The following is a 27,785-nucleotide window of genomic DNA, read 5'->3' as shown; positions in this document are numbered from 1 at the left end:
GACTCTTACCTAAGATCCATGCATTGCTGTTGACTTAGAAACATTTAGAATTTTCTGACTTTCAGATTCTAATTTCACTGGAATATGTATTGGGGGAAAAGCAGGTATCTATACAAAGATATAAGGACCTGATGGGAAGCTGCCTGGTAGAGGTGATGCAGCGTGCAAGGCCCACGGGCTGCTCTACGCACAAACGCATTGCCTCTGCAGAGGAAGTAGGGCCCGGGCTTCCATCCCTTTCTTACTTTCCACTGTAAATACAGGCAAGGCTTTTTCTAAGGAGACCGGGGTCCAGCCAATAAAACAAAGACATCTCAGCCATCTTTACCCAATGAAGGGCACGCTGGGAGTGGCAATCTTGAATCCTATGGTGACCACAGGGCCCACACCTGGAGAAGCTCTCCCCACACCCAACTCCCAGATGCCATAAGGGTAATGACAGAGATCTCTGACATTGTGGCTCATGCTGAGGTTGGAAAGAGGGCTAAAAAAACGTAATTTTTGGTGGGAGTTTCTTGACACCTTCTAGAGAAAGAAGAGTCTGTGTTTCGGCAGTGACAGTGGACTATAAGTTCTAGAAATACACCTCACTGCCTGAGGAGGACCCAGGTAAATATGACCTCCAGAGGGAGTGCGGGACATTAACAACACTTGGGGATGGGCTGGAAAGTCACTACCGGCCCTTGAATGTCAGGGTTCGTGAGGCCTTGCTTTGCATACTCACTCTGGCCACCCTTCGAAGGTGGAGACGGTGAAGAGGGCCATCATGGCTGCCAGAACATTGTCAAAGTCAAACTTGCTGTTCTCCCAGCTGCGGGGTTGGATGATGGGGTGGTCAACCTCCCCGTCTTTGTACGTGATGTAGTTGCCCCTGAGAGAGGAGGAGAAGGAGTTTACTCTGGGATCTCCCATCTTCCTTCACACCTGGCCTGCCAGTGACCCTGAGTGCTGGGTGGGATGGGACTGCCTGGCTGGAACTTCACCGTTCTAGCCATGGGAGGAGCTTCAGTGGGCAGAAACTTCAGGAACAAAAAATGCTACACATTGTGTCAGTGAGGCCAGATTACACACAGGCAAAAGTCCAGGTGCCACTGCAGTCTTAGAAAATGAGCTGTCCCTCCTTTCTGGCCAAGCCTCCAGCCTCCTGGGGCTGACCGGCCGTGGCCCTGGCTGCCCTCCCACCTCCACTCACTTGCATTCCGCCTCTGTCTGCTTGGAACTGTCTGAACAGGTGTACAGCTTTCCCTGGAAGGCAGAGAACAGAGTATTAGAGATGTTCAGTAATCAATGAGTCAATCCAAAAGCAATTAGTGAGCATTTCCATAGCCCAGCACTGTGCTAGGGACAGTGGGATAAAAAGTGCAGAATCCAGATGGACAGGGCCTGACTCACATGCACAGGACAGTGGCGAATACAGACGCCAGTGCTGCAAGTAGCACTGCAATGCAAAAATGGGAGCTTGGGTCCACGGGAGCTGTACTCTCCAGGAAGGTCTTGCTAGGTAGGGAGAAGCGGAGCTGGGCTCAGAGGGATGAATTAGATGGGAGTTTACACAGTGCGAGGTGGCAGGGGAGAATGCTCTAGGTGGGAGAATAGCAGAACTAAAAGGATGAGGGCAAAAAAGACCAGAATCCAAGGAGGACACGAGGGGTGCTGCAGGAAGCAGCGGGAGCTGACTTTGACAGGTGCAGGGCTCTGAAAGCTGGGTGGTGCAGCGGGGACGTGATGCTGTTGATAATAAGTTACTGCTGCAGGCTTTAAGCAAGTGACTGACACAGAGGTTCCACAGGATGAAAGTCCCTCTCTCTCTCTCTTTCTAGAAGGAAGAGCAGTGACCTGAAGGTCAGGTGAAGTGGAGAGGGTGAGGGGCCTCTGGCCTGGTGGCCCGATGCCTCCTTCCAGCACCTCCCTCCCCTGGTCTGAAGGTTGAGTCGGGCGGCAGGTGGAGGTTACATCCAGGCCAAGTCTGGCCCGGGACACTGTCTCATTTGTGCTATATCTGCCGGCTCCCTTCCCCGGGAATGCTGATGGGAGGGGAGGGAGGAGGACCACAACGGAGCCCAGACCTTACCTTGAAGAGCTGGACGCCGATGCAGGCAAACATGAACTGCAGCAGAGTGGTGACAATCACGATGTTCCCGATGGTCCGGATGGCGACAAACACACACTGAACCACATGCTGCAGTGGGAAGGGACGGGGAGAGGGACGTGGCTTCAGGAGATGCCAGGAGCCTTTCCAGGACGTAGCAGGGGCAGCCCGTTTGCCACAAGGGGGAGTAATTGGGCTGAGAGAGGCAAAGCCACGCTCCCAGAGTCATATAGGAAGTGATGGACCCTAATGGGATGCAAAGGCCCCCACTGGACTCTCCGTGACTACAAGGACAAAAGCCCTGCCAACCTCCCATTTTACAGTGGAAGGAATATAGGGACGGCGGCACCACGGGGCACAGGGTTTGTGTGGGATCTCCCTTTGGCACATTCTGCTTAGGGCAGACACTTTGGATGGCTGCCTCTGTTACTATTCTGTTCATTACGGAACCGCGACATGCAGTGGGACCAGTGTCCAGGACCCCACATGGCAGCCACTTGGTCTGACCATCATCTCCTTCCAACCCACCCCTCACCTCTGTGGAGCTCCCACTCCCCAGCGGGCTGGCTGGAGCCTCCCTACCCAAGCCCTCAACTCACCTTTAGCCCCTTGGCCCTGTTGATGGCCCTCAGGGGCCTGAGTACTCGCAGGACTCGCAAGATCTTCACGACATTGATTGCACTGGACCTGGGAGAGGGAAACAGGCAAGGTAGTAAGCTCCTCCTGTTTCTGGGGGGAGCAAAAATAATGTGGTAAGGGCATGTCCTGACAGGTGAATCCCAGGCAAACCTGAGAAAACGTAAAGCCCATCTTGGGGACGTTCGCATTCTGGGACCACTCTCTACTCCCGTCTCCCACCCCATGAGAGCCTGGGGCTCGCCTGTAACCCTGGGGCTTTCCTGTGGGTGAATAAATAATACGCAAGGTGGCTCCTGGAAGGTCATTAGCAATGTACTGTGCTACTCATAGGGGCATCCACAGTGTCAGAGAGAGAAATTCAGAGCAAGGCCATGGGAATTCAGACCCCAGCGCGGGCACTTGCTAGCCAAGGCACTGAGGACAAATTTCCTAAATTTTCTGAGCTCTAGTTTCTTTATCTGTAAAATGGGTCTGTAGTCAGCTCAGAAGGTCTTTGCAAGGGTTAAGTAAGAATTCTGTGTAAATCACCTAGCCGTGTGCTTGATAAACTGCCTGAATGGTACCTGCTCATGATGCCTGCTGAAGATGTTACTACACCGTTAGAATGCCATACTAACGGTGGGATCTTGGGCCTTGTGGCTGGAGGTGATGGGCATGGGGAGGAGATTTCTTAGTGTTTATCTCCAAACACATATCCTAGACAGTTGCTCCTGGCACCTATGCTCCTGGCACCTATACATAAAACCCATCCAGAGCACACTCAGGACTCCAAGGAAGGATGGGCTTTACTGTTGGGGCTCAGGAAACAACATCCCGAAACGACTGCCTTAGAAGCAGTCTCAGAAGCAAAAGTTTTTCTCTGACCTTCTCTTGCCCTCCTGTCTCAGTCCCCTTCTCCTCCGAGGCTAGCCATAGACACTAGAATCGCTCTTCCCCAAGATGGGTCATAGAAACCAGAACCCAGAACCCGTTTCCCCAAAGCCAGCCACACAACCTAAAAATATTACTCAAATTTTCCCTCTGCTTTTCTGTATAAAAACTGGCCATAAAAAATGATCAGATCCACCACGTGGGAGTGTAGATCCTAAGACTCCGATTGCAGACAGGATCCTGTCCCCGACCCAGAAGGAGGGAAAGCTTCACAGAGAGCCCAAGAAGAACCTAGAGACAGGCCTTGCTGGGTTCCCCACTCAGTCCATTCGCGTTAGATCCTACCCTTCTTGCCCAGTCGCATTTCTACATGGCTGTCCATACTTTTTTGAACCTAAGCATAAAAATGGTCAATTTCCCCTGTATCTTTGGGTCTGCATTCTGAAGGCTCTGTGTATACACGTTAAATAAATGTGCATGCTTTTTCTCCAATTAACCTTTGTCAGTTGATTTTTCAGTGACACTTCAGAAGGCCAGTCCCTTCGGCTCCTACGCTGCACTACAGGTTCCATACACCTGGGATGCCGAGGCCAAGCCAGAGCTTCTTGGAGTCTCAGGCTACGGCTTTTCCCCAGTGCGATTGGAGACAGCAGGAGACAAGCCTCTGAGCAAGACGCCTGGATGGTTTTTGGAGCTGTCCATCCTACCCAGGTGGGGCTTATTAACCATACCACCTTGGTGAGCAGCTGTGGAGCACATCCTAACCCTCACGGGCTAACTACCTGAGATAGCCGCTCAAGCTTTCAGAGAGCTTCATACTTGCCTTGGGACCTAAACAATGAATGATAGGCCAGCAAGTGCTGATTTCATGCTTTGTGTGGTCAGGATGATGTGCTCAAGAAGGGGCTGGTGGAAAGATCTGATTTCTCTGGTGCATGGCTCTTTTATTCCAAGAGATGCAAAGGCCATTCCTGTCTATCACTGTGTCTCTCCTACAGTCTCTCTGGGAGGGAATCAGTTTGCACTGAATCACAATGGAAGGGATTTAAAGGTCAGATGGGAAAAACACAGGCTAAAGAGGAAGACTTCCTCATTCAAGGTTAAATAGTGATTGAGTGGCCATGCTGGGATTCAAATCTAGACTTGTGGGCTCCCAGGCAGAAAATATGGGGTAATATAACTGATGATCACAGAAAAGGGTCTCTCCCAAGGCCCCGGTCCCTGCATGATCTCAGCCAACCATGGAAACACTCTTGGGAGGAGAGAACCAGGAACCCTGGGACTTAGGCCTTTCTCTACCATAGGTGTGACCTTGATGTGTCATGATGTCCTGAACTCCAAATTTCCCATCTATCCAATGATGATAACACTTGCCCTGTCTCCCCCATCGTTTTGTGTGTGTGAGGATGTGGAAGTGCTTTGAAAGTTAAAGTGTAGGATTCACACTATCAGCTGTTAGAACTTGCTAGAAACTAGCAATCAGGTCCTCCACATCTGCACGAGGTCTGCAACCTTGGCTGTACAGGGGAGTCACCTGGAAAGCTCTTGGAACTCACACCCAGACTGTACCCCAGACCAGTGAAATGAAACACACACACACACACACACACACACACACACACACACACACACACAAGACACAAATATACATAGTGACACACATACACACATGCACAAACACATACATACGCACATACATCCACATATACATCCACATCCACACCCATATAGACACATATGCAGACACAAACACACACATACAAACACATACATACACACACATTCACACATCCACAAACACACATACACACATACACACACCCCACACATCCACAAACACACATACACATATACACACACCCCACACATCCACACACATGCACACATACACCCCACACTTACACAGACATACATATACACATTCACACATACACTCAAACATGAGGTGCTTTGGCTGGAGAGAGAGGGGAGAGAAAGGGAGAAGGAGGGTCCAGGTCAGGGGAGGTCATGGCATTGGTAGACTGTGGGTTGCTGAAGGTCAGCCTACGGCACGGGGGCCGTGGTGGAGGAGGCAGGAAGGTCCTGGAGACAACCGTTTCTTAATAGCTGAGCCTGGCCCTGCTTGTCATGGCAACACCCAGGTACTTCAACATATTCTCGCCTGATCAACATGCCCCAAGTGACAGACCACTGAGGACACGGATCCAAGAACTCAAAGCCGCTGTGCACAGCTTTGGAGGCCCCACCCCGCTCTCATCACACTGCAGTGGCCCCGCAGGCAGGCCCTCCAGGGTTTGGTTGTCCTCTCTGGCACCCCTTGCTAGCTGCATGGCCCATCGTGGGCTGAGAGGCTCCCACTCACTGGATGCCAAAGGAGATGAGGGACACGCTGACCACCAGCAGGTCCAGGATGTTGAAGTAGTTCCGGCAGAAAGAGCCCTTGTGCAGGAAAGCCCCATAAGCAGTCATCTGCAGGGAGGGACAGAGGAACACCAGTGTGAGTGGCCCTAGCCCTAGCCCAGAGACCCCTCACACCACCCCTTCCTCCCACAGCATCCCTTGGGCAAGTCCCAAGCACCATCCACGGGGAACAGGAAGGACAAAGATGGCGATACGGTGCCAAGAAGAGTTCTGCTACCACGCACACAACCACCCAAGACTCTCCCAGCCCAGGACTGCTGGGTGGCTCCTTGCACCTGCCAGACCAAGCCAGGCTCTTTAGTCCTCCATTCAAAGCCCTTTCAAGTGGGCCTCACCATCCCACTCTAATTTCCCACTGTTCCACATCCCAAGTCCATGGCTTCGGGCCTGCAGGGTCCTTTCCTGATGCTGTCGGGTTGGGAGCACACATCCCGACTGCCTCTCCAAATGCTTGAGTCCTTAGGCCAGCTGAGAGCACCAGACATCTGCAGGGAGTGGGTGGGTTGGGGGGCGGGGCATGCCCAGCAGGGTGACCAGCCATCCTGGTTTGCCCAGTTTGCTTTATCATCAGAAATCCTGCATCCAGGAAACTCCTCAGTCTTAGGCAAACTAGGCCAGCTGGTCACCCTGGTGCCTGGTGAGAAGTTCCAGCGGTGACCCTGGCAATTAGCATACCTCCCTTTCCTGGCCTCAAAGGGTGCTTATTATTGATGCCAAATATTCTAAACTCAATTCTACTGTCCTGCTTCTAGACTACATCTGGAGTTCTTTAAGGGCAAAAGCAATGTGATTAGAGGAGCTATGAGGCTCAGTGGCTAAGAGCACAGGCTCTGAGGCCAGGCGGCCTGGGCTGGAATCCCAGACCTGTGGTATTTTATTTTTGTGGCCTGGAGCAAGAAACTCAACTTCTCTTAGTGCCTCTGTTTCCTCACTGGAAAAATGAGGATAAGGTCTACTCTACAGGGTTGTAAGCATCAAGTGGGTACTTCTATGTAAAATACTTAGGAGGCCACCCTGTACACGGTGAGCCCCGGAAAAGGGTGAGCTGTCACTACAGCCTGGATTTGAATTCCGGATGCTTCCTGGATGAGAAAAGTTCTGTTTTCTCATCATAAACTGAGGAAACTATCCCCTGCCTTTGTAAAAGCCCTTTGGAAACTTTTTAAAAGAGAACACACAAGATGATGATGACTGTTACAGGACTTGGCCATTATTACCACCCTCTGAGCCTGGTGTAAATCTGCGCACTGCAGGTGCTCAACAAATCGCCTTTATAGCCTTTCTCATTTTGCCGACTTGCGTAAGGGCCAGTGGTTATCCAGGATAAGGCATGTGACAGGCAGAGGACAGGAAGCGTCGGCCAAAGGGAAAAATGTGGAGCTGACGGTGGAGAGGTGGAGCAAGGCTCCCTGGTCATCTGGGGTCCAGTTAATCTCTTTGGAATCAGAGCATGCCCAGGGCAGAGTGTCCGCAAAGCCATTCAAAAGCAAACACAGGGGGAAATGGGCAAAAATAGCTCTTGCAACCTAATTCTCTCCATTTATCTCTTGCAGCAGGGGGTACCACACAGGACTCGGGCACCTGTGTTGGGCAATGGTTTTTAGAAGTGGGTAGATTACATAAAAGATGCAACGGAGTATAGTTCTAGAAGGCCCACCATCTGGAAGGCTTGCCTCCCTGCCTCTCGGTGAAGAGCTGGGACCCCCCAGAGACTGGACTCAGGAGGCTCCCATAATTCATATTAATTGTGCCTGCAGAAAGCCCAGTACTTCCCCAGCCACCTTGCTTTTAGTGTTAGGAAGGCACTGGGTCTGATCCCTTCTTGCTCCTGGCTTGGATCTTCTGAGGCTACTACTGAGCTCTAACAGAGCCCTCTGCGTTCCTCAGATGGGTGGACTAATGAGGCTCAGAGTGCCAACTCTGTCCTCTGGTTTTGGGCTCCTGTTTTGTTTGGGGATCCTCGAATGAGACCAACACTTGAGCAAGTGCATGTGTGTGCATATGGGGGCGGTGGGAACACGCATCCAGGCAGGGCCAGAGGAAGAGTGGCTGTACAAGAAAGGGCAAATGGACATGGGGAAAACGTAGCATTTACTTGAAAGTCATCTGTGGTGTTCAGGGCATCAGGAAAAGCCAGACTCAGGTACCCAGTGCTAATTGTTCCTCTTTGACCCTTTTTTCTGATTGCCAGCCACCTAGGTCCTGCTTTCCTAATTCTACACCATTACTTGGGAAGGGGCCTTTGCTGGGGTGTTTCCATCCTGAGGAAGGAAAGGAATGGGATGTGGCTCGCTAGCTCTGCCTGGAAGGGTAGGAAAGCTCTCAGTTCAACCACGGACCATCCCTGCCTCTCCAGGCAGCTCTTCTAGTTATGAACCTGTCTTTTTTTTGTGATTTCTACTCACTGGTCTTGATTCTGCCTTCTTCCTCTTCTATGTGACGGTCCCTTGTATTACTCAGGCCAACTGTTGTGAGCCTACAAGCCTTTCCTTTTTAAGGCCAAACATCTCCAGGCCCTTCCACTGTTCCTTGTGCTAAATGTCCCCCTTGGACAGCCATGGTCATCTGTGCCACGATATGACACTGGGCCTTAGGCCAGGAAGAGGGACCCAGTGGGAAGGAGGTACAGGGGAGTGTTCCGGCATTGGGGTTTCTATTCAGAAGCATGCTGAGCATAGAAGAGAGTAGAATAGGGAGGGGATGGAAAGACCTTGCCATGACAATGCTTGCAAAGAGACCTTTCACTTCAGCTTGCATGGCAATCCCGAAGGAGAAATAGCACCATTGAAATCCACAAGGGCAGCTCTGTAGAAGGGCACTGAGAATTGGGCCTTAGAGCTTCTCTTGTCCTGGGAAAGAACTCTGGTGTCTGTGTGCCTCCCTGCATCTGAAGTCCAGGAAGCAAAGCAGCTCACCATGGAAAACAGGTTTTGCCGCAGTGCATCTTAGTGCAGCCACGCAACTTTCGGTTCCCTCTCCCGACCTCCAGGAACCAAGGCCTGGTCAGATCTACTCTCCATGAGCAGAAAAGAAAAATCTGAGCCACATACTTGGTTAGCGGGAACCAGGGATGGAAGCTGGGAGCACCTGAGCGTCCTGGGGACAAGGACACAGGGGAAAGCACATAAAAACCGCCCCATTCAATTTGTATCTGGATGTGACTGAACTGTCATGTCCATCAACAGGCTGGGCCATGATGAGGGAGTCTCATCAGGGAAGGAGAGGCCTGCAGCTGGAAGTGGCATCGGTTAGGTGTGGACTTGAGCTTGCACTGGCCACAGCGATAGGATGACAAGGGAGCTTGGACTCCTTGGGAGGGGGAGTCCCAGGCTAGTCTCCCAGGAAGAAGCTAAAGCTGAAGCATGGGCTTCAGAGCCTTAGTCCCTCTGTTTGGGGAAAGGATAGAATCTACCCCCTTGCTCAGAGAGGAGCACATGTTCCCTGAGGTCATGGAACTCACACCCTGACTCTCAGATGAACTGGCTTGCCATGCGTTGGTTTAGAGACTCAGAAATATACCCAAAAAACAGAGGAATACTCTCTCTCTCTCATCCCAGTGTTGCCCTGAGGTGGGCTCTGCCTGTTCTGAGGGTAGCAATGTTACGGCAGTTCCCTTAGCAGAACTGAGCTGGGCCAGCAGCAGGCAAGGGCTGGGGCCTGGGGGCTGGGTGCTCAGGTTCCTTGCGGCACCTGCTGTCACCCCGCTGTACTCAGCTCTCCAGCACAATTCTCCCTCCCCCATGCTCAGGGCAAGGGCACTGTGACAAAGCTTTGCAGCAGGTGACTGAGGGGTCGGCAGTAGTCTATAATGGCCTGCTAAAAGCCCTCAGCTGGGAGACCAGCTCCAAATCTCACAGTAGGCCTGTGATTACTGTGACACGGCCCCAACCCCAGCTTAGACCCAATGTCTGCTGCAAGTACTGAGGAAGGTGCTAAGGATGGGCATCCAAAGACAGCAGCCGAAGTGATTCTTTCACGCCCCAGGAGGTTTCCCACTTTCAGAGTGTGTGAAGCAGGAGAAGGGAAGGAGAGTCCTACGTGGGCTCAGGTATCAATTAACCGGAGCTGGTGCATGTGGGCGTGTATGTCTGGCGCTGCTGATGGCTGCAGCCCATATCAGTGAAATGGCAGCCTTAATGTTGGCACAGCCAACACATGTCCCTTCCAGGCCACGGACTGCTTAGGGGTGGCTGGAGGGAGGAGCTGCAGTGGGGTAGGCTGCTCCTGGCTTCTGAGTCTGGGCAAAGTGCATCACACAAAGTGAGGGGCACTCATTTTTCCAATTTCAGGCTTGGGAGTAAAAAAAAGAGAGAGTGAAAGAAACAGGAAAGACAAAAGATCCAGCCAGACAGAGCAGAGACAGACAAAGAAAGCGACAGAGGATGCATTGCCCAGGTTGCATTACCTTAAGGATAATTTCTAATGTAAAGATACTAGTGAAGACATAGTCTGCATTGCCTAGGATCTGAAAAATAAGCATAATTGGATTAGTGGCTCTGAGAGTGAACCCCACACCAACAGGAAGGAGCATGTGTGTTAGCGACAGACAGCGGCAGAGACCTGGTGCTGGCACAAGGGGGACAGCAGGAGCAGAAGGGGATGGGGGCTTTACCTTCAGAGCAATTTCAATGGTGAAAATGGTGGTAAAAACAATATCAAAATAAAACAGAATCTGCAAAACAAAAAGGAACAGGGTGGGGATGGGGCGGGGAAGGGAGAAAAGCGGGACAGGAAGAGAGATCAGTGGCTGTTCACCAGAAAAGGGGCCACACTTCAAAATGAGATGCATGGCGCTTGAGTCTTTGCGCGGGAACACAGATGGAAATGGGGGGCAAGCAGCACACACACAGCGATCCTGAGGCGGGGCTAGCCTCAGGCAGCACAGCAGCTTCCCTTGAAGCCCCCAGATAAGTGAGGTGAGCTTCCAGGGCAGGCCTCAGCTGGTACTGGATCTGAGCAGCATCTGGTTGGATGCTTTTCCCATTAATCCAATTTACTTACAAACCCAAATCGGACCACTGAGATGCTTGTCAAAAGGACAGAGAATGGGCTTTGTCTTTTTGCAGGGAGATTCAAAATGCTTCGCTCACGTTGGTGGGACTGAGCTGGCCAGCTTCCTGTGTTGGTGGAAATCTATTCCTGGGTTATTTCCTCTGGGGCAAGGGAGGTGCATCCTTCAGGTGAGGTCTGCACAGGCTGAGGACCGGCTCCAGGATTGCATACTTATTATATTTCAGGTGATGGATCAGGGATGGGGCCAACACCTGCTAACCTCAGTAAGACAGCCCCAGACCAAGCAGGCCCCAGGAGCGCAGAGTGGTTTGGCATGGGTATGGCTTTAGATCAGCGGGCTGTCTTCATGTCCACTTGGTTGGGACTTGACAAAGTGTTGAGGTTTTGAGATACAGCAATTCTTAAACTGGCCTTTAATATTGTTCACCAGAGCCTTGGGTGGGTCCTCACATTTGGTTCTACTCTACCGAAGGTACCAAGACTCTCTTTTAGGTAAGGTCAGCCATATCATTGGCACCTATTTGCCAACGCTCCCCTTCTGGTCAGAGTACGCTGGCAGCAAGGGAGGGCATGTAGTCAGTGGCCACATTTTACTAAGTTTGCGGGGAACTAGAGCTTCCTGGGGAACATCCACAGGCAATGAAAGTCCTGATCTTTGCCAATTATCCAACCAGCCTGAGCATTTGGGTACATGCTCTCTTATTTGCTTGTGGTCCTAGGGTGGTTTTCTATCAAAGCCTTACTCTCTTAATGAAATGTTACTTGTGGATCTAATTATGACACCTAGAATTGGGCTCCTGATTGAACAATGTCAGCAACAGAAGCTGTGGGCCTGGCACAGCCCCAGGGGGAAGGAGTGCAGAAGACACAGGCGATGCATACATGATTCCTGAAGGAGGTGTGCTGGACCGGGTCCTCAGCAGCCAGGGAAATGCTGCTGAGCAGAATGAAGAAGAGGATCAGGTTGGTGAAGATCGTGTCATTGACAATGCGGTGGCACTGGAGGCGAAACCTGTATGGGAGCGGGGACAGGAGGAGAGACAAGTCAAGGCAGACAAGGGGAAGCAGCAGTCGGCTCTTGGGAGCTCCTCTCCTCAGCCCTCCCCAGCAGCTGGCAACAGGTGCTTGTTGGCTTGAAGTGACCTCTTCATTCTGAAGTCTTACTGCTGCTTGGTAATGACAACTCCTCACCCCCATGGTGCACATATCATCTTTGATATTTTAGAAGGTTACATCTGAGACCTTTGAGAATCTCTGAATTCCCAAACCCTGCTCTGACATTCATAACTGGCTTTTGTTTGGGGACTTATTTTCCCTATCATTGAAAAGAAACCACTTTATGAGATCTACTCTATGCTTACGCATAGGGAACAATAGGACTACCCGGAGCTGGGTACGCTGAGAGGCTGGCCAAGCTGGCTCCCTGTAGGTGATCTGCTCCTGTGTAATAGCTTTAAATGTGCAATTCACTTCCATGCCCCAGCACAATTACCCAACTGAGCTTCTAGGTACTCAGTGATAGCACCAAAAATGCTAGGTTCCTAAACGCCAAAGTGTCTTGTACACCATCTCATCTTGACAACAATGTAGGAAGGAAGGGATGGGTGTCATCATCTTCATTTCACAGGTAAGAACACTGAAACTCAAGTAGGAGAGTCTTGCCCAGAAACACAGCCTTAGTGTGGGGGGAGTCAGGGCTTCAACCCAGGCCTTCAGACTTCTGCTCCTAGCATTATGGTTGACTAAATGCTCTGAGAAAGCCCTCCTGCTGCAGAAGCACCAAACCCTCGAAGGGCCAAACTCTCTGAGACAATTCTGGTTTATAAGAGTTAGGAGATGGCTGTTAAGAATCATCTGCTTCAAACCAACAACCCCTCCCACCAACCTCCATTGAGCTGAGGCTATGTATGGAGAGAGAGCCAGCCAGGAGGGCAGAATTGCTTGAGGATGGAAGCCAATAACAGCAGTGCTGTCAAGAAATTGCAGGTTAAGCCAGTCTTGAGGTGGGGCAGGAAAGCCTGGGAATTTTAGGCCAAGCCAACACCTCCAAGGGGCATCTGGAAGAAAGTCTCCCCAGACCTACTTTAGGTCTTCAGGACTCTCACAAATGAAGAGGAAGTGTTGGGGTCACAATCAAAGATCATCAGATGCACAAAAGGACAAGCCACTAAGATGGGAAATCTGAAGAAACACTGGATAAGTGATTTAGATTCCAAAGACTGGAGGTATTGGAAATATTACATACAGACTATAAAACAACTATATTTGAAATATTTAATGAAATAAAGGACTAAATCACAAAGATGAGGAATCGATAGAAACTACTAGCTTAGAGAGATGGATCTGGAAAATCAAGCAACAAATGGAACTGACTGAAACAAAAACATATAATGGTCAAGATAAAAAATTGGTTTAAACAGTAATATAGATTAAGTTGAAAATAGAATTAAGAAACTGGAAGATACAGTTGAAGAAATCTCCCAGAATACAGAAAGACAAGGAGATGAAAGATATGTAAGACTGTCTAAGAAATAGGGAGGACAGAATGAAAATGTCTAACAGATGTCCAACTGGAGTGTCAGAAGGAAGAAATATAGAATTAAAAAGAAGCAATATTTAAACATTATGGCTGTACCTTTTCAATAAATGAATAAAAATCTAAATCCATAGGCTTAGGAAGCAGAATGTATTTTAAGCAAGACAAATGGAAAGAAATGCACACCTTGACACATGATAGTAAATCTGTACAACCACAAAGGCAACAGAATATGTTAAAAGCAGCTGCAAATAAAGGTTAAGTTACTCACAAAGAAATCATAGTTGGAATGACAGCTGACTTTACAGTGGAATAACACCTTTCTTGTGCTGCAGGACAAAAACTGTCTGTCTAAAATGGTGTACACAACAAAACTATCTTTCAAGAGCAAGAAGTGAAAACAGTTATAGGTAAGTAGAGGACAAGTGAATTCGCCATTATGGAACTAAAGGAGCCTCTAAAGAATGTACTTTAGGAAGAAAGAAAATGTTAGCTAAAGGATAGACTGAAATGAGTAAAAAAATGGTGAACAAATAAAATGGTAAGGTGTACATATATCCAAACACACACTATCTATATAATAGTAAGACTCACTAACTTGTTGGATTAAAAATAAAAGTTGGACTAAAACACTAATGACAATTCCATGTAAGTAAGGAGCAGATGAGTGAGTTAAAATAGTCTAAGGTCAATCTATTATACAGGAGGAGGTTCTTGATATTGTTTAACATCACATTTTGTTAAGTTAAATAGAATTAGTAAATTGTCAAGGGTAATCACCCAAAGAATAGAAATAGAGTTTAAACATTTCAAAAAGTGGAGAGGAAAATAAACACAAGTCTTCTGATTCAAAATCCAGGACTCTTCCCTAAATAAGTGTCTGTTTATACAATTTGCAAGGAGCTGGGAGAGTCTCAGGATCCATCCAGAGGTTCAGATAAAATACAGGCAACTGCCAGGCTGGTACTAGAGAGAGCAGGACCCCACCTTCCCCACCATTGCTGCACACCTGTTGTTAGAGCTGAAGATGAAAAACGCGCTGGCTTCTGGCATGGGCACTGCCTTTTCCTTAAGGTGAAGCTCAGAGAGTGGTCGTGGGCGAGGGCCGACAGGCATCTCTGGCTCCTCCTCATCCTCTTCTCCTGTAAGAAGAACAGCACCATTCTAAATAACTCCAGCACTCCCACTTATTTTACCACTTTCAGAGACCTTCCTACTGGCAGACATGATTATGGCTCTGAAAATGTAGGGTACCAACCAAGACAGACATTCTGCTGTCTCCCTGTGGGTGCTGCTGTAGCTCATCTCTGTTGGAGAAGACGTATCTGGCAGTGCACAATAAGGGGGATTGTAAGTAGGGCGACCAACTTGTCCTGGTTTTAAAACTAAAATTCCCACATCCCAGGAAACCCCCTAGTTCTGGGAAAACTGGGGTGGTTGGTCATCCTAGTTGTAAGGTATGAGAAGAGGTGACCAGGTAGGACAGGGCACTGCCAGGTGTTACTCATCTATCTAGGCTGCAGGTTGGGGAAAGGGTATGGCTGAGTTGGCTTGTGGAATCCCTTGCAAATAACCCTACCCTTGGAAGTTCCAGGAATTAGAAACCAACACTTTCCCAATTTCTGCAACTAAAAAAAAAAATTCATGTGCTGTCGAGATAACAGGGCAATACTGACCAAAACAGGCCCTTCATGCAAAGGTTTAGACACTGACACCAATCAAAGAAGCGCCTTCGTTTTCCCGGCCAGTGGCCACATTTAATGTGGACCAAAGTCAGACAGCTTATTCCTGCGCTTGCCAGCACAATGCTCATGGCAGGAAGCACTGCTCATCCTGTGCTTGTCAAATGTGTTGAAGATACTCAGAAGGGGAAAGTAAAATCATGGGAGTGAAGAGCAGACTCTCCAGCCAATTGCCTGGACCAGAATCCTGGCTCTGTTTCTTTCTAGCTGTGGGCATTTTACTGAGTCTCTCTGTGCCTCAGTTTCTCCATCTAAGGTGGAATAATAACAGTACCTCTATACCTCAGAACGGTGCCTGGTACATAGCAGCCACTCTGTAAGTAAGTGTTTGCTGCTTTTATTACAACCTCTACCCATGGGACAGACTCGAAGCCTGTAAATTAATGCTCAACATCTTTCTCAGTCAGGTCCTTACCACCTATTATTCCCTAACAAACTGTCCACTCACATGAAACTATTTTCTGAGCACTTCACTACAGTGGGTTGAACAGTTTCCCCCGCAAACTCATGCCTACCTAGAACTTTGCAATGTGACCTTATTTGGAAATACGGCCTTTGCAGATGTAATTAGTTATGATGAAGTTATTCTGGGCTAGGATGGGCCCTAAATCTAATGACTGTTATCCTCATAAAGACAGGCACAGAGACACAAAAACACACTTAGGGAAGAAGGCCATGTGAAGACAGAGGCAGAGATTGGAGGGATGCATCTACAAGCCAAGGACTGCCGGCAACCACAAGAAGTTAGGAGAGGCAAGTGAGTATTCTTCCCAAGAGCCTTTCAGAAGGCGCTTGGCCCTGTGGACCCCTTGATTTTGGACTTCCAGCCTCTAGAACTGTAAAAGGATGCATTTCTGCTGTTTAAGCTGCCCAGTGTGTGGTCACTGGTTATGGCAGCCCTAGTGAGCTGACAAGCTCACTGTGTGCTCCGTCCTTCCTCATGCTCTCTCTCTGTTTGAGTTGCTCTTCATCTCCCTCTCTGCAGAGCACACAAGGACCCCCAATGCAGATAGCATCCTCCATCCAGCTTTCCTGAGTACTCACGCTCCAGGGAATGACCTTTCCGTGAATCCCAGCAGAACCTCTGCCTCCAGTACCCTGATGACTGATTTTAAATGTCTGTCCCTTCTCCCTATGTGCTGAAAACCCTGGAAAGAAAAGCTATGCCTGGCACTAGAAGCCCTTATTTCTTGATGATGATTGAACTTCCACACCCTTCAGAAGGAAGGGGACTCTGTATAAAACGAAGGTCAAGGGGATACTAGTCTGGCTGGAGAAAGATAGTTACGGGACGCTCATCTCATGGACACAGCTGTGCCTCTGCATGTTCTCCCTCTTCTGGTTCAAACAAAGCCAGGTGCTGCAAAGAAAAAAAATGCCTGGCACAGAAAGCAATTCTTTATCAAGCAAAAAGCATTCAAGCATTTAGGGACCAAAGGCTTTTTTGGAGGGCCAGTACCATACAGGCATCAATCAGATTCTTTCCCTAGGGTAATTAGAGCTGACCAGCAAGACAAGTAATATTTTTTCAGCAGAAGAGAGGCCCAAGATGAAAAACTGTCTACAGGCCAAGAGTTGGAGTTCTTGTGACACCCAACCCTTGGTATGTAAAAGAAAAGTCTTCTACTTAAAGTCGAATAAGTAAAACCGGAATTGGCCTAAATCATGGTATTTCAAGTGAAATTTAATTGAGAAGGATCTTAAATTCCTGCCTAGGTGTTTGTATTCTTTTCAGTTTTGCCCGAAATGACCCAACACTTTCTTCTTCATGATAATTTGATAACAGGTAATTTTATCCTTATTTTAATCATTTGTGTTTACAGAAACCCATATTTACTATAGCTTTGTGCCATTCAGAGTTCCTAATGGAAAACGGTGCAGGCTCTTCCATCTGCATGAGCTCCCTCCCTTTTATGAAGCTCCATGCTGAGTTCCATTCCTGGGGAGAAGCAAGTTAGCTGGTCCATTCAGACACACAGCAGCTGAACCTCAGGCACAGTGCTTAAGAGGAAATGATTTCTGAAGGACAAACTCAGATTTGTAAAGGAACACAACTTTGACAGCATGTGATGTTTAGCAGGTATTACGGATGAGGAGGGAGGCTGACAGATCAGGGAAAGTCAGGCAAGGCTCATTTTGGGGTTGGCAACTGAACCACCTAGCCTCCTACTCCCAAATGCCAGTAGAATACATTAGGGATCTTTCTTTTCTAATTTTTGTTCTTGGAGGTTTGGAAAAAGCATTGGAAGTGAGGTGCTGCTACACGCTGGAGTTGCTGCTGCATTTCGGAAGGCAGGTCAGAGGATTCCAAAGTAAAACCAGGGCAGCACTCAAAGCCCCACCATTGGTCCTTGGCAACCTTTGCCCCTCTCCATTTGATGCTCATCCTCACTTCCGTGATTTCCCTCTTGGCCACATAAAGTAGACATTTGTAAGATCTAGTGCCTACAGAGTATTGAGCCCAAGGCTGAGAAGACAAAGCCATGGTTCTTGTCCTCAAGGAGCTTAGTTTCTAGCAGGGAGCAAGAGTCTGAAGGGAGTGCCTGGTTGGTAAGGGCCAGACACCCGGAGCAGTGCCTTGGGGTACAAGGAGCACAGGTGGTGGATATAGTTTCTGCATTGGGGATTTTCTCTTCGCTGGCTCAATTAGAAAACCTCAGAGTCACCCTACATTCCTCTTTCCCTCTCTCCAACATCTAAGCTATGAGTGAATCCAGCTGGTCCTACCTGCAAAATATACCCCAAGCCTGACCACTTCTCTGCATCTCCAGCACCATCCCCTGCCCAAGCTGCCATCCTCTCTGCCTGGATACTGCGCAAGTATCCTCCCTGCCCCCGTTCAGCTCTTGACCACCACTGTTCTTTATTCACACAGCACTCAGAGGGAATCTCTGAAAGGGTGAAGTCGGACATCATGTCAGGGCCTCCTCTGCTCAGATGTTCTGGCGGCCCTCCAGGGCACTGGACCAGACCCAGCCTCCTGCATGGCCCTGCGCCTTCTGCCCTGCCCTCCTGCCCTGCCCCGGCCTCTTGCCTCAGGGCACTATCCCTTGGTTCTCCCTGCTGCAGGCACACTGGCCCTCTTTGGAGTCCCCACAGCCAAGTGCATCCCTGTAAGAGATTCTGCACTCAGGGTCTCCACCTAGAGAGCTCTTCGCTCTGATTCCCTGTCTAGTTCTTTTGAATCCTTCAGGTTCCAGTCAAATGCTGTGTCCTCAGAGAAGCCTTTGTTGACCACACAGTCAAAGCAGCCTGACCCCCGAGTATCCCCTAACACAATCCTTGATTTTACTATCTTCACATCATGTGATGTCACCTTTTTGGTTGGTTTGTCTGCTGCCTGTCTCTCCATTGATATGTCAGCTCCAAGAGGGTGGGGGGTCTTCCCTATTTGCCCACCACAAGGACCCCCATGTCCCTGGTACCTAGCACAGTGCCTGGCACACAGTAAATGCTTCATGAGTAGTTCATGAATATCTACAAGGTTCCTCCCAACTCTCAGCATCTCTGATGATTGTACGATACTGAAAAAACTCCTTCAGCCTCTCCAACTCCCCGATTCAAAGCTCAGTCAAGACCACCCTTCTGCATGAAGCCCCCAGACTCTACCACCTCATGGCTATCCTTGTCCTTGAACCCTTTGCAGCAATGAAAGCCTCCTCCAGCACAGGCGGTGCTGACTACTCAGTGTCTGGTGGCACTCCTTTTTTTTTTTTTAATGTGTACCTGTTAACATTAAGTCCTTAGTGGCTCTTGTGAACATCTACATGCTCACTCAAATAAATTAATAAATTAAACAAAAGTAGAATTAGCTTCTACTCATCTGGGCAAAATGCTTTTCTTTTCAGTGAGTTGGGTTTTTTCTCACTGAAATATAATTAGGGTATACCGATCTGGGAGGGTGAAAGCAGCTGGCGAGCTTTTCAGATGAAACAGAGAGGGAAGGATTCTAGGGCCATGGCTGGCCTCGATGGCCCCTTGTTGAATTAGAAAGAGGCCCCTCCTCTGAGTATTCGTGGTCATGCGAGGGCAATTGAAGCTGCAGCCGGCAGAGTGCACTCTGGAGTCCAGCTCCCACTTGGCCACTCTGATACATGGCTTTAGGTGCAATCTGGACAGTCCAGGAGAGAGGGAGAGGGCAGGGGGCGAGCCTAGGAGACAGGGCAAGACAGAGACAGGGAGGGAGCAGGAGAGCATGGCAGTGTGCTCCCTGACTCCAGCCCTTTCTCCCTAGTGGTCTGGCTGAAGGCAGAGCAGAAGGGACGCTCACCAGTGCTGCCTGCTAAGGAGCACCTGCATGAACCAGGCATGGTAGGGGCCGCTGGCCTGGAAGGGGCAGTGGTTGGGAGCACAATGGTAGATCAGGCTCTTCGCCATTCATGGTTTGGGAGAAAGAGAAGCAGGAAGGAACCAGAGATTGACCAGAACACAGACAACAGGCCACATGATCTTCGGAAGTCTCTGAGAACTTCTGCAGCACCTAGCACTAAAGGATCCAGGAGCTGACTGTGGAGGCAGGGAATGGAGGAAATGGGAAGGTGAGAAGAGCTGGGAAGCACAGGCTGACTTAGCCTTTGGGGGCAGGGCGATGTGTGGGGCCACCAGCTTTAAGAGCATGCTACCCTTTGAACCTCCTGGATGAGGACCTGGAGACCGGGGATAGTGCACAAATGGGCATGCTTGGGGCTGGCTTCAAAGGCCGGAGTGGTGGCTGGTGTATGTGGTGGGGCAGTCAGGGCAGCCTCAGGGTATGGACCAGAGGTCTCAACACGAAAGTAGAGACACAACGGAATGACGGGGAGTGGGCCATATGCTCAAAAATCTCAAGAATCCTGAGGCCTCAGCAGAGGGTAGGAAGAGCTTTTCAGCTGGAAAGCGTAAGCATCCCCCGGTCCTCAGAGCCACTGGGTAGCTACGTGAGAGGCATTTCTAGGACGGCCGACCTGGTGACAAAATCCTCATTAGCCCTTTTTTTTTTTTTTTTTTTTTAACATTCTTCCCTTTGATTTCATTAGAGCAACAAAGAAGAGAAAAGCCAAGAGTACAGATTTAGAATAATAGAATTTGAGATTTTTGTTGAAGATGCAAGAGGTGTATCTGCCGTACAGGCCTGGCTGCAGCTGGGTGCCTGTGTGAAAAGACCCTCATGCCAGATCTGCCCTGTTGTGTGTGCAGGGAGGCCCATCCTGGAGGCTGGCCCCATGGGAGGGCTCTTCTCACGGCCCTAAGGAATTTGTTTTATTACTGTCTTTCATTTTAAACCTTAAAGATTTACACAAGAGTACAGTCTCACATACTAAACCTCATATATGTAACCAGCTTCAACAACTTTGGACATTTTGCTAATCTTGTTCCATTTATCTTCTCTGTCCCCATTTTTTTGTTGTTGGAATATTTTAAAAGCAAAGCAACTGGTAAACATTTAGACTCTGGCCATAAACACTGCAGCAGTTTAAAAACAGAACTATAAAATATTATACCAACAAGATTAACAAAACTACTTTAAATCATTTAGTTCCCAGTCCATATTCAATTTCCCCCAGTTCCCTCTAAAATGTCATTTTAAAGTGTATTTGTTGCTTCAGGATCAAGACAAGATCCTCCCATTGCATTTGTTCAATAATTCTAGTACGCCGTTGAAATTCCCTAACAGTTTCACCCTAGAAGGGTTTTTAAGAACTTCAAAGGCTTAATGCCAGGCATATGAAAATGCCCTTCCTGTTCTTTCTATCCAAGCTCCAGGAAACTGCATCCTATTCCCTTGCAGGAGGAGGGGAGTGAGGACAGTGTGACCACAGGGAGTCTGGTTCCCAAGGATGCCTGTGAGTGTTCTAAGCAGAGAACCAGCGGAGGGAAAGCAAAAAGGGAAACCGAGCTTTGCTCATAAATGTAGGAGGTTCTCAGCCACCTAACTTGGTGAACAACCCAAATATAGCCTAACCTACAGGAACAAGGAAATGTCAGTAAAATCAACGGTCCCTTGATAGCATGTTATTGACTTCAAGCTTGAAACTGGTGATAATATCTGCAATTCTAGGTCAGAGGAAGGCAAGCCCAGGCCTTGTACAGGGTATGGGATTTCAGGGAGCTGGGAAGTGAAGCCTGGAGGGAGGACCTCTGATCTCTGACATTAAAGCTCTTGAGAAGCAGACTGCCTGCCAATTTAGGTATCAGATAGAAGCATAAAAAGATGGAGTCAGTAAGTGCGCCTTTTATAATGAGACCTGAAATCATTTTCTAAAGCAACAAGTGGGACATCTGTGGTGGCAGCTGTCCCTGCACTCGGCACTGCCTCCCGAGTAGGGGCAAGGCAGATTTGGGATTTACTATTAATATTAAGTGAGCATAATGTTGCAACATATGCCATACTAATACATTATATAAATTAATAATGATTTTACAACATGTAATGTAACAAAAATTTAAATGTACACAGAATCCAGCTTGGAAAGGACACAAAAGCACTGCTCAAATGTGATCTCATTATGAGGAAACCAGAAACAAACCTGTCTCCCAGATGCTGACTGATGATGCTTAAATATAGAGATAGAAGACACTCAGCAGTGCAAGGTACTTATAGAGGGACACTGGAACCATGGTCCCTAATATATGGCCACTCCCATGTGGCTTTAGAATTTAGATCTCTGCCTCCAATCTCCCAATCCCAGGTTAGGCAGTGGGACTGGTACCTGTAGCTTCTGGGTTGGGGTAGGGGCTCTTATCCTCATTTTCATTGGGCTGGAGGTCATCCATGTTGATCTAGACAGTTACAGGGGAGAAGAAGGAACAATACAGTTAGATATGTCCCCAAGTTAAGAGGCTTGCAGTAGCCTTGAAGTTGCATTTTAGTCAGTGACTTAGCTCAAAAATAGGTACTTGTCACTTTGCATATCTCCTTCAAGACATCAGCAGATGGCTGTGATCCAGCCAATCTGCCTTCTCTTCCCCCTCCCAGCTCTCCTGTTCGTCCCCACTGGCTTTCTTTCCACTGGGTGTCTTTCTTTCTCTCCTCTTCTCCACGGGGTTCTGGCCTGGGAAGGCTGTGGCCCTCCCTCCCCAGCACCGGCCTCACAGCTCCAGGAAGGAGACAGCTCCTCACCTTGGTGGTGGGTGGAGACTCTCCGTCAGCTGTGATGGATTTCAACTCAATCTTCTCCTCCTTGGATTCCTCTACTGCTGGCTTCTCCACCAACTCTTGTTTCTTCTCTGGGCTGGCAGTCCTGGCCAGTCAGCAGCAGAAAAAAATAAATGGCTGTTTACTGGAGTGATAGAGAATAGTGTAGGAGGGAACCGCCCTGTGGCCTGTTGGGGCCAGAGGGGACAGATCCCCTGGGTCTGTGTCCATCTTCCTTTCTCCAGGACACTTCTCATGTGCAGCTCAGTCACAAGTGCTACGGGGCTGAGCCACACCTGCTCTGCCTGGCACGCAATTGGCCTCTTGCAGCTCCAGAGATGCCTGGGTCGCCAAAGCAGAAAAGGATGGTGGATCTCATCTAGGATTGGCTCCTGGAGGAGCTCTGCTCAGTGCCCGGCAGCTGTGTGGCCTAGAACTGTCCCGTCTAGACAATGATAGGATACAACATAGGGCCCCGTCTTGTCTTCCTAACACTGGAGATGAATTATAAAGTAGTGAGGAGGACTCCCTCTGTAAGCTGGAGCTGCGTTTCCCAACTGAGTGGTTGCCTTTCTCTCTCCCCACCCTACACTCCTGCCACCTATCACAGCTTCTCAAAAGATAATCCCAGCAGGTGGAGAATATGACACCATTGCAGAGATTATTATAATTCTTGATGGTCCCTACCAGAGTGATGCTTAGGAATTAGGAGAGAGGCCCAACTTTGGAAGCCCCAAACCCAGAGTCCTCCTAGGAGGGACAGCCAACAGAGGCTGGCGGTCAAGCGTCTCTCTGCCACCAGTGGGATGACATTCCAGAATGGGAGCCCTGGAGCCCCGGGCCTGGGCAAGCCTCGAGGGTTACCTGGCCAGCTTCTTTCTCTCCTTCTCCTCTTCCTCCTCCTTCTGGGCGGATGTGAGGCTCTCAGCATCAGCCAGGTTGTCCACAGCAATGGCCAAGAACACATTCAGTAGGATATCTGTTTGTGTCCATTCTTAAAGAAAATCACCCTTGGCTTGGGGTTTTGGTGGGCACGGGGGATGTAGGACGTGCAGGGTAGAGCTCCTCAGCAGAGAGAGCTTGAGAGTGAATCACTTTGAGGAAGTCAGACCCCAACAGTGTTCCTCCTCTCCCCTTCCTCCCCATCACCCTCCTGGCTACCTGGAGCTATGTAGAGGGATGAGAACAGGCTAGCCTGCACACTGGAGCAGGCGGAGGGAGGCAGCAAGCCCTGCCTTGTACTTTAATTGCTGGGTTTCATGATTGCTTTCCCTGCTGAGATGACTGGCTGTAATTGACATTATAAACAGCATTGTCTCCAGCAGGATGCAGAACGCTCTTAAGAGCGGTTTATTATAACTGGGTGCTGAGGGGGTGGCTTGGTACCTCTGCCAACTCTTAATATGAGCCTGCACATACGAAGACCCTTGGAGGGTCCAGCTGGAGCCAGCCAAGGCTTGGGAGCTCCCAATGGAGACAGTTCTTTGCCCTTTCTCCCCACCCCACTCCACCAACAGAAACGCTGTGGGTCACAGAACTGCAGAACCAAAGAAAGCACAGCTGGAAGGGGGCTTTAAGTCTGTGAAGTCTGACCCCCAGCCCCAGGCACTCAGACATTCATATCATTTCACATACAGGGAAGCCGCAACTCAGGCCGGGGAAGAGGGGCTTGTCCAGGGAGGCTTCCGAATGTGGCAGGGGCCTTGCATGCATGATCCCATTAAAACTCCCAACAACCCTTTACGTAGTAGGTTCTATGACTCCATTGCCACATTTTACAGACACTGAGGTAGAGGACCTTCAATCTGCAAGAGCTCATCCAGCTGGGAAAAGAGGAAACCTTGTCTGCAGGCTCCATGACTGTGTTTTCTGCACTGCCTTAGCTGGGACTTGGCCCAGAGCTGTTCTTATGTTACCCCTGGCTCTGGACGTGACTCTCTCGGGGTTATGAGCTGGGGAAGAGAAGCAGCATCCGTGGCTTGTGACCCTGGAAACCTGCCCGAGCCAGGATCAGGAAGGAGCTTTTGGGGCTGTTTGAAGTCTGTGCAGCTCTGCCCTTGACTAAAGTCCTGGAGAGCAGCATCAGAGAGAGGGGTGCTGACCAAAAAGCAGGAGGAGAGCTGAAGGTCACTTGAAGGACAACGGCTCATCCTCCCTCACGGAGCGTCCCGCCTCTGGGCAGACACAGCGGCCCCAGGGCAGCAGGCCCGCTCCAGCGCGTCCCTGTCGCAGGCTGTGTGAGTGGCTGCACACGCCGAACGCCAGGGGGCGTCGCTCACCTAGATTACGACGAGAGCACGCCCGGAGCGCGGCGCCGCTGCGGCCCCGAAGGGTTCAGGAAGGTGAACCTCACCTATGCCAAAGCTGCAGGTTTCCACCCAGACCCACCTCCACCGCCATGGGGTTCTAGGCTGGGTGGTGTGAGCCCGAGCAGGACCGCCCGGACCTGCGGGGCGTGCCCGTTTGGCATTGTGCTGCAGCCTGGGGGCTGGGGGCCGCAGGGGTGGGGGGCAGCAGCAAAGGATACAGTTTCCACAGATGAAGAGGATGATGAAGTAAATACAGACTAACATCCCTGGAAAAGAGGGGCCGCCATAAGCCATGATCCCATCATACATCACCGAATTCCAGTCCTCCCCGGTCAGGATCTGAATGACACATTCCCACCAATAAGGGACACAGCGTTAGACCAACAGCAAACCCAAAACCACCCTGCCCTGCCCCACTACGTCAACAAAATTGTCCAAAATTTCCCTTTCACTTCTTTCCCTCCTCCTGGCCCCCAATTCTGCTCCGCAGGGGCTCTGAGCTATTGAACTGTCCTTAGACAAAATGCCTGGCCATTGGCATAATATTATTTGAAGGGTGACTAAAAGGGCTTTTTGGCCCAAAGATCTCTGACTTTCCCCACACATGCTTGAGCTGATCATCAGCCATTCCTGGGGGTAAGGCATCAGGGCCCTTTTGCAGTTGTGTGTTTGCTGAGACAGCCACAGGCTACACCAGGTTTCCCCAAACATTCGTCAATGGGGCATCATCTTCAAGATTTTGATAACGTCTACATGTGATTCATTTTTACCTCTCAATCAATCTGCTTTTAAACTTAAATAGATGCCACTTTGAGTTTGCCCTAAGCCACAATATCTATGAAATCACAAATTTGATGGGCTAGTAATATTTTTTTTCGAGGGACAAGCATGGTGGGTAGGAAAGCCAGGGTTTCATCACCCTCCCCTCCCCCAGTAAGAGCAGTCTGCTTTTCTTTGTTTATGTTTTGGGCTTTCATGGAGAATTTGAGTAAAGGATTCCATGGATAAGAACGATTTTTTTTTTTTTTTTTTTTGAGACGGAGTCTTGCTCCGTCACCTAGGCTACAGTGTGCAGTGGTGCGATCTTGGCTCACTGCAGCCTCCGCCTCCTGGGTTCAAGAGATTCTCCTGAGAAGGCATTTTTAAACCACTTATATTGTTTCCCCTAATGGTCCACCCACTAGTGGAATTCCATGGCAGATGGGGACAGCAAAACTACAGAAAAAACTCAAGACTCTCCTGGGCATGGGCTCTCCAGGGCTGATCTAGGCTGGCTGTGGCTGCCCAGTGAAAGGGTACAGCTTCCCACACTCCTCCCACCAGCCCACCACTCAACCACCCCGAGTCCGAATCCCAGCAGAGAAGAGTCCGTACCTGAAACACAGTGAGGAGGGACTGGGGGAAGTTATCAAATGTGCTCCTCCGGGTCTGCATCTCATCAAAGTTGAACTTTCCTCCAAAGAGCTGCATCCCCAGGAGGGAGAAGATGATGATGAAAAGGAAGAGGAGAAGGAGCAGGGAGGCGATGGAGCGCACAGAGTTCAGCAAGGATGCCACCAGGTTGCTCAAGGAGTTCCAGTACCTGAGAGCCAACAGGAGGGAGGTCAGCCCCTTGCTGTCCTCCCCATTGTGCCTCATTCTCACAACTGCCCACTGCAGGTTCTCAGAGGAGCTGCCAGTCTATGCTCTTTTTCCCTGCCTGTGGGGGAGGGGTGTTGGTGGTGATGTGAGTTGCCACCCTGGAGGGAGTTAATTCAAGGTCTCAGGATGATTAATCTGTTGGGGAAGAGAGGGGGGCAGTGGTCAGAAGGCCGCGACCTAGCTCTGCCGGCTACCTGCTGCATGTGCCTCTGGACAAGACATTTCACTTCCCTGCCTTCTGCATCCCCATCTGAAAAAAATGGAGATTGCTGTAGCCCTTGGTTCATTAGGCTATGGCAGGATTGCATAACATGATCCACCTTTCCCCAAAGAGCCCCCTGTAGAGTGCTTGGCACATAATTGATAAAGGTTGGTAATCATTGTTGTCACTGTTGGTCTCTAAACAGAAAGAAAGCTTTTTTCCCCCGCCATGAATGCCAGTCTGAGCTCAGCCTATAGGCAGCAGCCTTCTAGCAGAGGCAGGAATTAGGTCACCCACGGGTAAGACAGAGTTCACGGCTTGGTGGTTTCCCAAGTTTACCCCGTCCTAAGAATTGTTTCTTTAAGGGCCTTTCCTCTTGAGATTGTGATTCATTAGCTGTAGTTTGGGGCCCAGATATCTTTGTTTCTAATAAGCATCCTACAGGATTCTGATCAGCCGGCGAGTCTGGGAAATCCTAGATTATAGCAAACCTGTCACCCACTGGGGCAGCTCAAAGCACGAGTCCTCTGAGTGGGCAGGAGCTCGGTCCTGAGTGGACATGGGCTTTCAGTGGGATTCGTGGGGAGGAGGTCCCCACTCCTTACAGTCCTGGGGCCTCTCTCCACTATAAATACAGCGATCCTGGGAAAATCCCTTTCTTATGACAAAGTGGGAGGGGGAACCTACTAATGACTGCTGGATGCAGGGTGGGCGCCTGTGTGAGGGTCAGCTCAGGACCAGGAAGTACACCATAGCAAAAGGACACGGCCCCGAGGGAGCAAGAGCAAGAACAGAACAATCTCATTTCCCTCTGCCCCGCTCTGGCCCACCTGCCTCCTAGGTCACTCCCTTGAGAGATTCCCAGCTCATCACCAATCCGACAGTGGATTGCTTTTGCTGCTTCAGTGAGTGACGTGCAAGCCACTCCCATTGCAGCCACAGCCTGGGCTCATCTCTGCAGAGAATGGCTCCACACCAAGGGACAGAAGCAGAGGGGTCATAGTTTGGATGGCAACATGAACTCTTTACCAACCTGCAACCTCGAGGGCACCTTTGACTTCCACAAGTCCAGCTTTTCCTCACTTCTATTTTGCCTGCCAGCCATACCCCCTCTGTTGCAGAATATTAATATACATCTATTTGTATCTGTTCTATACAGTCTTGTCTCACCAAAATAGGCTCTAAATTTTAGACGGCAGAAGATCGCAG

At 49.6% G+C, this 27,785-nt stretch overlaps 1 protein-coding gene across 22 annotated transcripts in view; it reads right to left on the bottom strand.

The window, feature by feature from the left end:
- The window catches only part of CACNA1C (calcium voltage-gated channel subunit alpha1 C), a 638,552-nt gene that overhangs the window by 90,796 nt on the left and 519,971 nt on the right, over positions 1-27,785 (bottom strand). For 11 of the 22 annotated variants that reach the window (XM_054526654.2, XM_054526660.2, XM_054526661.2 and 8 more), the window contains 13 exons: positions 26,108-26,315; positions 24,952-25,072; positions 23,289-23,403; positions 22,410-22,530; positions 22,000-22,069; positions 14,578-14,710; positions 11,915-12,044; positions 10,425-10,484; positions 5,961-6,067; positions 2,689-2,776; positions 2,072-2,179; positions 1,193-1,245; positions 725-871 (listed from right to left, as the gene is read on the bottom strand). In XM_054526654.2, the coding sequence (XP_054382629.1) occupies positions 725-871; positions 1,193-1,245; positions 2,072-2,179; positions 2,689-2,776; positions 5,961-6,067; positions 10,425-10,484; positions 11,915-12,044; positions 14,578-14,710; positions 22,000-22,069; positions 22,410-22,530; positions 23,289-23,403; positions 24,952-25,072; positions 26,108-26,315 (1,461 nt within the window). Of the gene's footprint in view, positions 1-724; positions 872-1,192; positions 1,246-2,071; positions 2,180-2,688; positions 2,777-5,960; positions 6,068-10,424; positions 10,485-10,631; positions 10,692-11,914; positions 12,045-14,577; positions 14,711-21,999; positions 22,070-22,409; positions 22,531-23,288; positions 23,404-24,951; positions 25,073-26,107; positions 26,316-27,785 lie in introns of all 22 variants that reach the window. The other 11 variants (XM_054526648.2, XM_054526651.2, XM_054526652.2 and 8 more) reach the window with 2 other exon arrangements.

The sequence above is a fragment of the Pongo abelii genome, chromosome 10, assembly GCF_028885655.2.
Source record: "Pongo abelii isolate AG06213 chromosome 10, NHGRI_mPonAbe1-v2.0_pri, whole genome shotgun sequence".
Lineage (NCBI taxonomy): Eukaryota > Metazoa > Chordata > Mammalia > Primates > Hominidae > Pongo > Pongo abelii.
This window is presented reverse-complemented; position numbering and strand designations above follow the sequence as displayed.